This window comes from Curcuma longa, chromosome 14 (genome assembly GCF_044706935.1).
Source record: "Curcuma longa cultivar G26 ecotype Majalengka, Jawa Barat chromosome 14, ITB_CL_G26_1.1, whole genome shotgun sequence".
Classification (NCBI taxonomy): domain Eukaryota; kingdom Viridiplantae; phylum Streptophyta; class Magnoliopsida; order Zingiberales; family Zingiberaceae; genus Curcuma; species Curcuma longa.
In genome coordinates, this window is record NC_133874.1 from 6,960,990 (window position 1) to 6,975,326 (window position 14,337).

At 41.5% G+C, this 14,337-nt stretch overlaps 3 protein-coding genes across 5 annotated transcripts; 2 read left to right on the forward strand and 1 right to left on the reverse strand.

Annotated features, from left to right (window-relative positions):
• Nucleotides 1-939: 939 nt before the first annotated feature.
• On the forward strand, nucleotides 940-2,577 carry LOC141845622 (aldehyde oxidase GLOX-like). Its single transcript, XM_074733684.1, has one exon. The coding sequence runs from the start codon at nucleotides 940-942 to the stop codon at nucleotides 2,575-2,577; it is 1,638 nt and encodes a 545-aa protein (XP_074589785.1).
• An 892-nt stretch (nucleotides 2,578-3,469) lies between these two features.
• Nucleotides 3,470-5,952, forward strand: LOC141844930 (GTPase activating protein 1-like). Its single transcript, XM_074732912.1, has 3 exons — nucleotides 3,470-3,667; nucleotides 5,132-5,227; nucleotides 5,412-5,952. The coding sequence occupies exons 1-3, from the start codon at nucleotides 3,566-3,568 to the stop codon at nucleotides 5,691-5,693; spliced, it is 480 nt and encodes a 159-aa protein (XP_074589013.1). The 5' UTR covers nucleotides 3,470-3,565; the 3' UTR covers nucleotides 5,694-5,952.
• Nucleotides 5,953-6,001: 49 nt separating this feature from the next.
• Nucleotides 6,002-11,299, reverse strand: LOC141844929 (protein PTST, chloroplastic-like). Of its 3 annotated transcripts, none has more exons than XM_074732908.1 (9): nucleotides 11,210-11,299; nucleotides 10,990-11,028; nucleotides 10,020-10,335; nucleotides 9,481-9,570; nucleotides 7,917-7,985; nucleotides 7,538-7,643; nucleotides 6,714-6,802; nucleotides 6,401-6,513; nucleotides 6,002-6,319 (listed from the first exon to the last, which is right to left on the reverse strand). In XM_074732908.1, exons 2-9 carry the CDS (start codon nucleotides 11,016-11,018, stop codon nucleotides 6,208-6,210), a joined length of 924 nt encoding a protein of 307 aa, XP_074589009.1. In that variant the 5' UTR covers nucleotides 11,019-11,028; nucleotides 11,210-11,299; the 3' UTR covers nucleotides 6,002-6,207. The 3 variants fall into 3 exon arrangements, with proteins under 3 accessions (XP_074589009.1, XP_074589011.1, XP_074589012.1); XM_074732910.1 differs by having other exon boundaries at nucleotides 11,201-11,287; XM_074732911.1 differs by lacking the exon at nucleotides 10,990-11,028 and having other exon boundaries at nucleotides 11,201-11,285.
• Between the last annotated feature and the right edge of the window lie 3,038 nt (nucleotides 11,300-14,337).

Consider the following 14,337-nt stretch of genomic DNA (forward strand, 5'->3'; position numbering starts at 1 on the left):
ATCAAATCTAATCTCATCCGGCATTTCCAAAACTTTTGCTACATTTGGTGAACTTGCCTCGCAGACCAACACAAACCAAACTCTAAACCAATCACCTGAGTTGGTAAATTCTTCTTTGTACTCATCTTTAAAAGTAAACAAATCCTCTGTTCTTTCCCCGCCCTTCATCATCTACTAAATCCAACTATAAGTGTTAAAAATTAATCCGATCCAACTCAATTCTAAAAAAATCAAATTAGAGTTGATGATTTTCAAATTCAGATTGAATTTGAATTGAAAAATTTTGAATTGGATTAAATTCGGATCGAAATTGAGTCGGATTTGAATTGATCTGGATTGATTTAGATTTAAATTTTAAGAGATTTTTTTAGGATTAAAGTAAATTTTATTTTAAAAATTAAGATGTTTTATGTAATATTAATATGATAATAATAAAATATTAAATTAAAAAAATTATTGAAAAAATAATAATAATAATAATTTCTCATGTTATGCGAGTTTTTGTATTGGTCGAGTTATACCGAAATTAGAATTAATTTAGAATTAAATTCGGATTCAGATTCAAATTAAAAAATTTTAATAATATTTTATTGCAATCTGACTGAATATCCAACAAATCCTATTTCATTCCATTGATTCACTAACTCTTCTCATATATTCTGTGATTTTGTAATTAAATAAGGGAATCTACAATATTTTCAGTTTCCTTTTTTGGTTATGAATCCTGAATGTATTTTGCCATTCATGCAACAAAAAAAATATTTATAAATCACAATTTCTATAATTTAATGATTCCACATTTAGATTTCTAATTCCAACGATTCATCGAATCCAAATGGAAAACGGATTCTCTCGTTGGATTCCTCTTTCTCCTCCTTTACTATAAAAACGCAGCGAAACAGGGGAAAACAGTAACCGAGTTGTTTACTAGAAGAGAACATGAGGAGTTCAAACCAACGCCGCTGTTGTATCTTCTTCTTGCTGCTTCTCCCTTTCCTTTCTCCGGCGAACGGTTGCGCTTGTGGCGGCGGCGGCGGCGGCGGGCAGTGGAAGGTTCTGCAGCCGAGCATCGGCGTGTCGGCCATGCACATGCAGCTCCTGCCCAACGACCGCGTCGTCATCTTCGACCGCACCGACTCCGGCCCCTCCAACCTCTCCCTCCCTGGCTGCCGCTTCCGCGGCGGCTCCAATAAGAAGGCCCTCCGCCGCGACTGCACCTCCCACTCCGTCGAGTACGACGTCGCCGCCGACTCCTTCCGCCCGCTCACTGTCCTCACCGACACCTGGTGCTCCTCGGGCTCCCTCGCGCCCGACGGCGCCCTTCTCCAGACCGGCGGGTACAGTAGCGGCGAGCGCGCCGCCCGCACCTTTCACCCCTGCGACGACTACACGTGCGACTGGGAGGAGCACCCTAAGGCCCTCGCCGTCCGGAGGTGGTACGCCTCTAACCAAGTCCTCCCCGACGGCCGCGCCATCGTCGTCGGTGGCCGCCGCCAGTTCAGCTACGAGTTTTTCCCGAAGCAGAGCAAGTCCGACTCCGCCGCCGTTTACTTCCGATTCCTAGTCGAGACCAAGGACGCCGTCGAGAACAACCTCTACCCTTTTGTGCATCTTAACATCGACGGAAACCTCTTCGTCTTCGCTAACAACCGCGCTGTTCTCCTCGACTACGTCAAGAACAGAGTGGTCCGGAAGTACCCGCCCATTCCCGGCGCCGAGCCGAGGAACTACCCGAGCTCCGGTTCGTCGGTTCTGCTGCCGCTGGCGCCGACGCCGACGGAGGCGGAGGTCCTCGTGTGCGGCGGAGCGCCGCTGGGAGCGTACCTCGACGCCAAGATGAGGCGGAAATTTCGCCGGGCGCTCGACACGTGTGGGCGCATCAAGATCACCGACGCGGCGGCGGAGTGGACCATGGAGGCCATGCCGGGGCCAAGGGTCATGGGCGACATGGTGCTGCTCCCCTCCGGCGATGTTCTCCTAGTCAACGGCGCTGCGGTCGGCACGTCGGGGTGGGAGCTCGCGCGGAGTCCAGTGCAGACGCCCGCTGTGTACCGCCCCGCGTCTCCGGCCGGGGCGCGATTCGAGGAGCAGAGCGCAGCGTCCACGGCGCGTCTCTACCACTCCTCCGCCGTGCTCCTCCGCGACGGCAGCGTGCTCGTCGGCGGGAGCAACCCGCACGTGAACTACAGCTTCTACGGCGTCGAGTTCCCCACCGAGCTCAGCTTGGACGTCTTCTCGCCAGCCTACTTGAGCGCTGGGAACGCGGAATTTCGGCCGCGCATCACTTCGCCGGCGTCTTCGCCCCTCCGGCTCAGCTACGGCGAGCGGTTCACGTTGGAGTACGAGGTGGCGACGCCGATCGAAGAAGTAAAGGTGACGATGGTGGCGCCAGCGTTCACGACGCACTCGTTCTCGATGAACCAGAGGGCTCTCTTCCTGGAGACGGCGGAGAAGGAGGGCGGCATCCTGGAGGCGGTGGCGCCGGAGTCGGGGAAGGTGGCGCCGCCGGGTTTTTACATGGTGTTTGTTGTCAACGGACACGTGCCGAGCGAAGGAGTCTGGGCCCGCATTGGTTGAAGTTTTTACTTGTTATTTTCTTTTATTTAATAATTACCAAAAAAAATTAAAGCATTCAATAGAATCAAAGGGCTCAATGATTTGAATTTATGATTTTCTTTGCTTAGTGACTTGATTTACGCGATCACGTGCTCGACAGCCCCAACCCCAATCACTTACGCCGTCGTCACCACGCCGTCCGGCCATCGGAGACCGCCGGACTGGCCCTGATCGACGGCCCACTCGTCGGCGCGCCGACCGACGTCGGATTCCAATCGGATTGTGACCAGAATCCGACCGAATTCGGCCGGAAACCGCCGAACCAGCGCGCGGGCCATTGTGGGCCAAATCGCAGCCGATTTTCGGCCAAATCGCGGTTGAGACCGGCCAAGGAAGGACCGTCGGCCGTCGGTGATCCTTCCTCGGCCGGTCTTCGATCGCTATTTGATCGAAAATCGACCGTGATTTGGCCCATAGTGGCCGCTTGCTGAATGCGGCGGTTTCCGACCGAATTCGGCCGGAATTCCAGTCACAATTCGGCCGGAATCGGCTCGCCGATGAGTGGCGCATCGACCGGGCTCGATCCGACGACCGACGGTGGCCGAACAGCGAAGCGGCAACGGCGGGAACAACGACGGGTCGGGCGCTCGTGGAACGCACACTATGCATTTCCACTTTTGAACGGTCCGATCTTCGTGATCATGTGTGATGGATGGTGATCCCGCTGTCGTGCACGGGCGCGTATGAAGCCGGCGCGCAGCATAGCATTTTCGTTTAATTTGATATTCAAATATATTTTTAAAAATTGTTAAACTTGGCCATTTTAGAAAAAAGAGGGGCCTTAATATTAAAACGCCCGCATTAAATACCGACAGAGTCCGTGCCGCCCTCATTACTGCCATTGCTGGTGCTCTTCTCGTGTCTCCCTCTGTTCCACTCGAAGATTCCACCGCCGGCGGTACCGATCTTAGTCACCGGAGCGGCTGCCAGTGCGACGGGAGCCGGCCAAATGCTCGGCCTACTCGTAGTGCGGGTGAATCGAGGCGTCAACCTCGCCATCCGCGACCTACGGAGCAGCGACCCCTATGTCATCCTCAAGATGGGTAAACAGGTTCGTCTTCTTCTTCTTCTTCTTCTTCTTTGCGAGGCTCCTGAAGACAGTTCCTTGTTCAAGGATTTTTCATCATTTCTTTTTTAGAAATTGGGGGTATTTTTAAGTTTGGGAGCTGAAAGGTGTGTCCTTGCCGTTCTAGATCTAGGGCATAGTCGACTCGGTCTTGCATCGACGTGGGATTTAGTGATCTACTCTGCAGGTTTTACAACGTAGATGGCCCAAATCTCTTGTGCTTTCTCCAAACTCCATCTGCTCCCTCCTTCCTAGATCAATCAGTCGCCGTGTTCTAGTGACAACATTTGACGGCTGGAATAAAGTTTCTGCAACGTTATTTTTCCATCTAGTAGGCCTTTGACTTCATTCTGTGAATTTCGGTGAAGTTTGGAGCTTGATCGACTCATTGTAGACAATGCATTCCGTAGATCAGTCTCACTAGATAACATAAGACCTGGAAATTAAGGAACCTAATAACTTTGGAGTATGATATGTGTGTAAATCCCAGATCCTTGGTCTTTAAAACATAATAGAAGTTGTTTTTTTTTCATCTTTATCTTCTTCATTGGTTTGTCTTTTTCTTGTTTGATTCTCACTTGTGCAACATGTAAGCGAAAATATGATCTATAACTTGCTAACAAGTTTGAGATTGCACTTAGGTTCTGTAAGCATCTATAGCTAGTATGTATTGATCATCCTAGAAAGGTTTATTGAATGCTTCATTCGGTGTATTGCCGATATTGATCATGTATAAATTCTCACCTGATGGTGAAAAAGTTCTACTTGGTTGATGTACTAAGAGAGCGACTAGAGCCCCCGAGCATGGTGCAGTGGTAAGGCGCTCAACGGATTAACCAAGCACCAACGATTCGAATCTCAGCTAGGATGAAAAATTTGAGACGTTAATTGCTGGAGGAGTCGCTTGTGTTTCTAAATTTGCTTGGTGGGCAAATTAGAGGGAGGGCCGCCCACCTTCAGGATTAGTTGGGTCTATGAGGGTCTAGACACCTAGATTATCAATAATAATAATAATAAATGAGTGACTAGAAGCTCAACAATGAATCCTATGGCTTTAGAACTTTGCAAGGTTATGAACATAGCTAACAAGGTGCACTTTCCTTGCCATGGCTTAAAACTTCTGAAAGTGTTTTTTGGCATTGTGTGGCATAACCTTCATCAGCTGTTGACTATATAAGGTTAATTAGACTAGTCTTAATGTACACTCTTCATCAGCTCTTGTTGACTAATTGATCAATTTTGGTGTGAACATGTTTGGTAATAGTATTCGATTCTTTAAAAGACATGTCTCCCGAACTTGAGTTTTAGCCGGCCGATATCAAATTCTGCTTCTACTTCCTGGTTGTTGTTTGTGACATTGATGGTCCAGATGGATCCATAGCTGCATACATATTCATTAGTGGATACTCAGCAGACTGTTCTTACAATGTTGATTTATGACAATTGCAGAAACTGAAGACTCGGGTGATAAAACATAATATTAATCCTGTTTGGAACGAGGATTTGACTCTTTCTGTTGGAGACCCTTCAGATCCAGTGAGACTCGTATGTTTCTTCAAAACTCATTGCAATTTATCAACTTCTGTATCACTAAGAGGAAATGATGCTTTTAAGTGTATTTGTCATGCTCACAACCCTCTGGCATTTAATAATTGAAGTAGACATCAAATACTACATGGTAGCCATGGATAGTCTGTCATCTTTCCCTGATTTATGGTTACAAATGCAGGAAGTTTATGACAAGGATACCTTCAGTCGGGATGATCCCATGGGCGATGCCGAGTTCGACATAGCCCCGCTTGTGGAAGTTGTTAGGATGAACCTACAAAATGTTCCAAATGGCCATGTAATAAAGACACTAGTGCCATGCAGGAACAACTGCCTGGCCGAGGAGAGCCCTATATATTGGTCAGATGGTAAGGTGTACCAAGACATTGTCCTTCGACTTCGAAATGTCGAGCGTGGCGAAATCGAACTCCAGCTTGAATGGGTTAACATCGAAGGTTCTTAGTGTGCTTGATATTCGCGGGATATGAATGCGTATGAGACTGTGGATCTTCCTCGACATGTACTCGTTGGCATTTCTAGAATGAGCTGTCTATATGTGTACTAGTAAATAGTTCTTATCTTCTTATGCACTATAATTAGGTAGATGAGTAAAGAGTTCTTATGATGATTTGGGTTATGAAATGCTGTTGAATCATAAATGGTAGAAGGAAATGACTTCCTGTTGTTACTACAATGCAAGTATAATGTTGGAATTTGAAACTGCTGCATTTGTTGTATTTACTTAGCTAAGTTGCAGATGAAAAGATGCAGTAATCAATTCAAACTCCATTAACTTTAGCAGCATTTATGACTTCCTAAAGAGAAGCAGTGGCATATGAAACTGCATAAAACTGACCAAGAGCAAGGAGGAATGTGAGCTAGAAACTCAGTTCAAGTATATATCACAAGAGGTAGTACACAAGCCATGGAAAGAAAGATGAGGATTTTAAAGAAACTAACTGGCTTTTGTTGTAACCTCAATTGACATGCTCCACAACCAGCAAGTTATTTTCCATCAGACCCTCCCCCACAATGGGGAGTTTGGGAGATAGTTGCCACTCTCCATCTACCAAGAACTTGATCTCGTACCTAAAGTCCAAAAAAAGAAGTGTGAAGATTATCATCGTGCCTGAGATCAAATTGTTCTAAGGGGAAGATGGAATCATATACCGCCCAGGTCTAAGTTTCAGGGTAGCAGAAAATCTGGCATAAGCACCACTATACTCTGGTGACATCTCCTCGCCTTCAGTCCAACCGTCGAATGAACCCATAACTTGGACGCTCTGGAAACAAAAAGTAGCAGATAGTTTACTGTGTCTTAACATTAAGCTCCTTTACAACCCAAAAAATTGTATTTAAGTGACAAAATCAACTATGGGATACTTGATTCAGAAGTATGTTTGAAAAGCAAATCTTTTGTTGATCTCCATGAATGTTAAAATTCTTCAGTACATTATTTCACTAAATGTTCACAGGGGTTTACCTCAGCCATGCCAACCCAGAATAAATCAACCTCCTCAAATTTCAGAGAGTCAACATCCTTTATCTGCTCCATGACTTTTCCATGCACTACTACTTGTGAAAAACATAAGAGATAAGTGAAATATTTTATTGGAATCCTATAAAAGAGAAGGAATTGAAACAACAAATGACAGTCAATTCTATGTCAACATGACACATCGATTGATAGATCTTTTGAGTTTTCAGAAGGAATTTGTCTCATAAGTAGGCTGAAGTGTTTCATAATACCACTAGTGGCAATTTGTTTCACTAAAAGTCTGAAGTTTCAAACACAAAATTATTGTATGCAGTAGAAATGGTAGCTTCAAATAACTTGATCTGGTCTCACAAACTTGAGATCCAAAAGAGCCATTGCATTATAACACCATAATTGCACATATTCGTGGAACTTCTAAGTATGCCAGATGGTGGAAATTATGAAATATAGCACCTAGACTTGCTCCTAGAACAGTTATAAATAAGATGAACAAGATTTGACATGATAATGCATGATAGACTTTTCTCTTACACATGGTTTCTTTCATTTTTTTCCCCTCTTCTGCTTGGTTATGTTTTTCTTTCTTTGTCAATCGGATTTATATAATAAATTTGATGCTAAAACAAAATATTAGCATGCCTTAATGTTAAGGTTTGAGATAAATGAAACTCCATTAGAAAATGGCTAAGTTTGGCTAATAATCTTGAAAACTCAATTATGATCCAAGAAGATTTTGAAACTCCAAGTACCAATCAAATACTAAATAGAATTAGAATAGAAGTCCATGTGCATATACAATATGAGACAACCTTCTAATCTGGAAAGGAGGTGGGATTGGATATACTTTCCATTGATCTTCCTCGAGTCAAGTGGGATACCACTGTTAGCTATCTCTTCTGCTAGGCCAACCAAAGCCTGACCAGGAGAGAATTTAGATCACAAAACATTCTAACATGAGTAAACACAGATGAGTTCATATGTGAATCGTTTAGGCACAGAAGATGCAGATTTGTAGCCCAAGACAGCAGATACAATGGTCATATGACAAAATCAATTCAACTTTTTTTAGATTACGCTCTTTTTTATCTTGTTCTTTAGCAAGTTAATATCACATTTTACAGCTCTTTACCAAGTTACTTTAGCTGTTTAATTATTTGAAGAAGAGATATAAAAAAGATGAAAACTAGCCTGAAGCTCAACTTCCAGAACTGCGAGCTCATTTTTGTATTTGGCTAAGGCATCCTCTTCTACAAGCAACTGCAACACCAATTGCAAAAGGTTACAAGTACCAGAAAAAGATGCTGCAGCCATCTAGCTTCTAATTGAAATCATGAGAACATAGAAAAGATACTGTCAGTGAACGAGTACAACGTTAACAAATGAGCTGATCAATTAGATTATTGATTGGCCACTTTAGAATCTGACCCAATTGTGAAAATGACTAGTATTAAACTATAAAATATAACTAATTGAGGAAGGTACATGAATGACATCCTAAAATAATGTTCAATCAAGTAATCAACTGTCGAGAAAACACAACCATTCAAACTAAAGAGCAATCAAGATTCAAGATCATTCATCACAATCACAAAGTAATAAACACAATACAAGTCTACAACTATAAATAGATCTTAAGTTCTGACCCTGGAGAAATAATGACAAAAGGGTTGTCAACTTTTGGTTCATACTGTGAATTGTTTGGTAAACCATGGAAGTACCAAGCATATTGTGTCTGAATCATAGGACTCAATTAAAAAAAGGTTTAGAAATTGAGGTTCTCTTTTCCAGAATCATACAAATAAGTTAAATAAATTTTTTTATTAAATGGAATCAAATTTTCACGGTTCCTTTAGGTTCCAATTCATATATGATAACATATTAGTTCAAATCTTAATTGTCTTTCGTTGTAAGATGGGATTGTATGGTTCTAACAAGTATGATATAAAATGCCTCAGGATATCTGAAAGCATTTGCCTCAATATTCCAAGAATGAGATCTGTGAAAAACCTTTACGTTAAAAGAAATTTTTTCATACATCAACAGATACAAACTTACAATTATGCTAACCAGGGGTTTTCTTTCCATTATATGCATTAGAGATAGATAATCATATTGACATAACAGAACATGGGCATATGCTAGCGGGTCCAAACCAAGCAACATTTGAAGATGCACACCCCTCACTTCAGGTAAACAGGGTCTAAATATACCTCCTACAAATAGACAAATAGCAAAACAAACAATGGATCAAGCTATTATTGTCGATGATGTTCTTATAGTTAATAAACATTAAAGGTTGAAAGGATTTAATAGATAGTCAAGTTTGCAAAAAAATTGAACATGATTCAGAAACCACAATGAAGCAAAAAAAAAAAAAGTTTCCTCAGAAGCTGTCAATCATGAAATACAGAGCTAATTACCTCTCCTTAACAGATGATTGCAATAAACCTTGGATTCATTTCATGAACTAAATTCATAATTCAAAACTAATTAAACCGTCAGCACCTCTCCTTAACAACTTATAGCAATATAAGTCCTAGATTGATTTCATGGATGGCATCCATAATTCAGATATTCACCAAGTCAATAACTCAATATTGACCATGACTAGATACTTCACATTTTGCATAATTGTGTAAGGATGAAGCCAACTGAGGAAAATATAAATATACACAAATGCCTATGTTTCAATATGTAGATGATTGTACAAAAAAGAAAAGAAAAGAAAATAGTATGAGCAATTCATCTAGACCTGTCTTTTGAGGACTCTGTTGTACTGATTAGCTTCACTGAGTTTCTGCAAAAGCTTTTTTCTTTCAGTGTCAAGTAGCAGTGCTTTCAACTGTCAATCAAAATACAATAAATCATAGTGACTTAACCATGCAGTTCTCAGTAAAGCATGATAAACTCCACTAAGAAGCAGAATTTGTATGGAATACACAAATTTGTTGTTCAAAGAACAAGATCAACAATGCCAAGCATGATGATGTTGCATGAATTTCAGCAAGAAAAATGAATACATAACTACTAGAGGAGAAGAAATTGGTCTATGATGGAAATTCAAGCAGTGGTGCTGCCAAAACTAAAACCTAGTCTGGCAAAAATTATAATATTAACAATATATCTGAGGAATTAAGAACAGTAAAGTTTCATTTACAAATCCAAAATGTGCATCTATTCATGCAACTAGAAACAAGTGTAAAATCCTAAACCTATAATGCCAATGAAAACAACCAATATGCATCTTGGAGTCAGAGTTAATAAGATACGGGAAATTGTTTTAATTATCACCTCATCAGATGTCAACTTTGTTGGTGAGCCCATGTCTGATGTATCATCTGGTACAATCTCACTAGCACCATTTGTGTTTTCCTCCTCTGACAATGAGGATGGTTCTTCACCCACACTTGCAGGCATAGCAAAGTTTCTTGAAGATTTATGTCTATAGAGGAATGATTGATAGGGCTGTACGATGCAAAAATATCTAGGGAATTCTTGAGAGCTTTTATAAGAATTGCATGGATATGCCAGCCTCCTGTGCCTCATCCATAATCTACCTGATTGCTCAATACAATGATATGTGCAATTTTGTGCCAGGTCCAACTTCCTTTAGTGAACAAATATACATGCCAGTCAAAAGCAATGTTCAAGATTAGTGTTCTGGTCCTCCTAGATAGTCTTTCAACAATAAAATCAACCAGAGCTGTTGAATTCTACTAAAAAAATTGAGCCAGCAAGGTAAATGAAAGTTTTTAAAACAAATAGGCTTACTAGCAAACTATGCACTAATATACGGGAAAGTGAAAAGGTTTAGATAGATGGATAGTGGCAAAACACAATGACAGTCAGGGCCAATTGATCCCACAAACTTAAGAAATTCATGAGTACATATAAAGAAAATAGCAAGAAACAGAAAGCCAAATATATTTATATATTTGGCATTTGGTTGTAAAAAAATGATGATTACAAAAACATCTACATATACTTTCATAATAGATTAATGTTTATTAACAAGATCAAGCGTTTTAATCATTTTTTTTAAAAATGTATAAATGTCTCTTCATCCCGCATTCACCGTGTCCACTGTATCCACTTGAGAAAATTTCCAACCTTTTGCAGCCAACTCCACCAAGCGTTTTAATTTTTTTATTTTAAATTACTAGTATGAATCATTCACTCATATTACACATTCCCATTATATGGTGCACTGAATACCTAGAATGTTGCTTGAAGACTCCAGACAGTTACAATAAAATTGTACCTTACAAAGTTCGTCTTTGAGCACTCCATGGCAATGAACCTGCTATCCAGTACAAAGAACAGCAGCAACTTCATTGATAAAATTTCAAAGAAAACATATAAAATTGGCATAATTAGAAGAAAAATGGCCAATCGACAACGATAATCACCAATAATAGCGCGAAGCGGGGGAAAACCCCTAGCTAGAGAAAAAGAAACAAAAGTAAACAAACAGTCCTCACGGGGCAAATGAAGCGGATAGCGTCGGCGATCGCCGGAGGAGCGTTTCCCGATCTGCGCTGATAAGCGAGCAGCTGCGGACGGCGAGGAGCGAGTGGCTTTGAAGAGGGCACTTTTTATGGCAACCATCCGATTGATGCTTTTATATCCGTAAACAAACAGATGGCCCACCGACCATCCACATCAACCCACTTTTCATCTCAACCGTCCATATTAACGTGCGCTTATAGTGAGTTAACTATACCATTATCATCCTTAATTACAATTAGAGCTTCATAAACTTAAATAAGAAAAGAAAGAATAGATTGGGCAAGTAATTGCTATTGTAATAAAAAAAACAAAGAATTGAATTTCTGAATGTAGATAGATAAGAGAATGATGGGCAACCGTGAATCCACATTATAGCACTAAGACAGCAATTTTGCAACTTTCAGGTGGCTATTTTTTCATTTATTATTTTCTAGCCAACAAAATAAAGAAGTACTTGTAATCCAGGTATAACTCAATTAGACTAAAAAATTTAATAATTTTCTAGTTTGATACATCACATAAATCCAAAAACACGCATGTCTATCATCCTAGTTGGCATCTTGATGTCCCGGGGCAATGATATCGTAGTAGGACATCCAGATTGTCACCTAAGTACCTACGATTCTATCCCAGCTATGACGTATTTGTAGGAATTTTCCTTCAAATGGGGAGCACAATCAAAAGATGTTGGGCGTCTAAGCTGACCGTTGTGTGCACTTTCCGATTTACCTTGGTGGTCGATGGAAAATTTCTGTGGAACCGAACCGGTCATCCAAGAGATAGTCAATGGGGTATCTTGATGTCCCGGGACAATGATATCGTAGTAGGACATTCAGGTTGTCATCTAAGCACCTACGATTCTATCCCTAACTACGACGTATTTGTAGGAATTTTCCTCCAAATGGAGAGCACAATCAAAAGATGTTGGGTGTCTGACCTGGTCGCTGTATGCACTTCTCGATTTACCCTGATGGTCGGTAAAAAACTTATGTAAAATTGAACCGATCACCTAAGAAATAGTCAATGGGGCATCTTGTTCTCCTAATTTATGTGCGTTCAAAATCCACAATAACAATAAGAGGTAAAAATATAAAAAATTACGATGTGGATCGAACACAAAATCTTCAAAATGGCCTTTTAAAGCTTTCCCAATTGCACTATCCTACCGACATACACATTTAAATTTATTTTATTAAATAAATCTTGTATCTGTATAACATCATGCAGATTGGTCTTCCTTCGGGGCGAAGTCGATGACGCATGCCATGGCGACGACACACGGCGCACCTCCTCCCCTTCCCACCTCCAGTTACGTGAACGCGTCTCGCCCCACGCGATCCTTCTTCTTCAAGGAAAATTCCGAAACTCCGCTCTTTATATTCCACCCCGTCGTCCTCTTCATCCATTTCTGATCTGTTCACTTCTCTAGTTAGTTCGCTTCATCGTCTTCCAATAAAACTTTGCAGTCGAATCATGGGAAGTGGACCGAATACCACTGACAAAGGTTTCTTCTCCAACATGATGCGTTACGGTAGGTATCCGCCTCCACCACCACCGCCGCCGCCGCCGCCAGCATACTACTCCTCTGCTTCCGGCGTTTATCCGCCCCATGGCTACTACCCTCCTCACCCTGCGCCGCCTTACGGTATTAGCTTTAATTTCTTAATCACGTAAAAATTTAATCTTGGAGAATCCATTTTTGATGCCGAGTTATTTAATTTACTGAAGGATACGGTGGTTCCTCTTCTATCGGATCAATGACTGCTGGGGGAGCGGTGGCAGCTGCTGCTGCTGCTTACGGAGCTCATCACCTTCTCTCTCACGGCCACCACCACCCCCACCACCATGGTAATCACCACCACCACCGTCCAGGGCACGGCATGTTCCACAGCCACCACCATGGCATGTTGCATCACCATCACCACCACGACCCCGGCATGTTCATGCACCACCACCACCATGGCCACGGCCACGGCCATGGTTAAAGTTCAAGCATTGCATGTTCCATTGTATATGTGAATTGCTTCTTCTCTTTTGTCTGCGTTTACTCTGTTCATGGTTCTATTGCATGAGATGAAACAAAATAAGTGCTAGCTACATTCAGATAGCACATTCTACAAGAACTTGAAAATGCATCTGTTCTCTACTATTCCTAGGTTTAATTTTCCATGTATCACAAGCTTGCAGATATCGCGACGACAGAGATGGGCATGCCAAAGCACTCAAGATATATAACTAAAGATCAAATCCTTTAGGTAGTACAGGTAGTCAAGCTTTGTCCACAAGCGTATCAAACCTATTTTATATGTGAATATTGTAGACGAACATGTTCCAGCAGAGCACACAAGTAATTGTATATTAACACCAATGAAGATAGATGGTCATCGATATATTAACAGTACTAATTGTGGGCAAGGGCCAAATCTCAGTGAAACTGAGGCAATATCTTCTATCATGGTAAATTATAACTTTTCGATTTACCTACACACATATGGTCGTGAAATCGACCATGTGAGACTGTTAGGATAGCAGATTCCATCTTTTCCTTGAAGAAAAGGAGTATTAAGTAAGATTCATCCACACATTGGCCACAACATCTTTCAACAACAAAATCCAACCTTTTATCACTTTAAATGTTCTATCTTCACATTCATTATATATCACAAGTATCGAAGTTGTGAACAAATTGAATTGATTGATCGGGCAAAATTTATCAAAGCAAATCAATTCGACGGAGTGCACTTTGCTTAATGGATATTCCTGTTTGAGATCATCTTCGGATGAATCACCGAATACCAGACTTCTACGCTGACGAAGTCGCACATGACCCACGAGTAGCTAGAGAAGACAGTGTTTCTGTAGAGCTTCAAAAAGAAGAAGAAGAGTTAGGATGGAGGTCAAAGTGCCCTGGCAACTCTAACACCCAAGTCAGTTCTTTGTCAATTAGAAATGGAGATGGAGAAGAATAACAGTAAATGCAAATTATAGAGAGTGTCTGTGTATGTACATATGTTTGCGTACTTGAGCTCGTGGGAAGCAGGATCCTTTTATAGGGTCGTCTGTGGAGATGTCACATCGAAAGTAAGGAGAATATCTTATA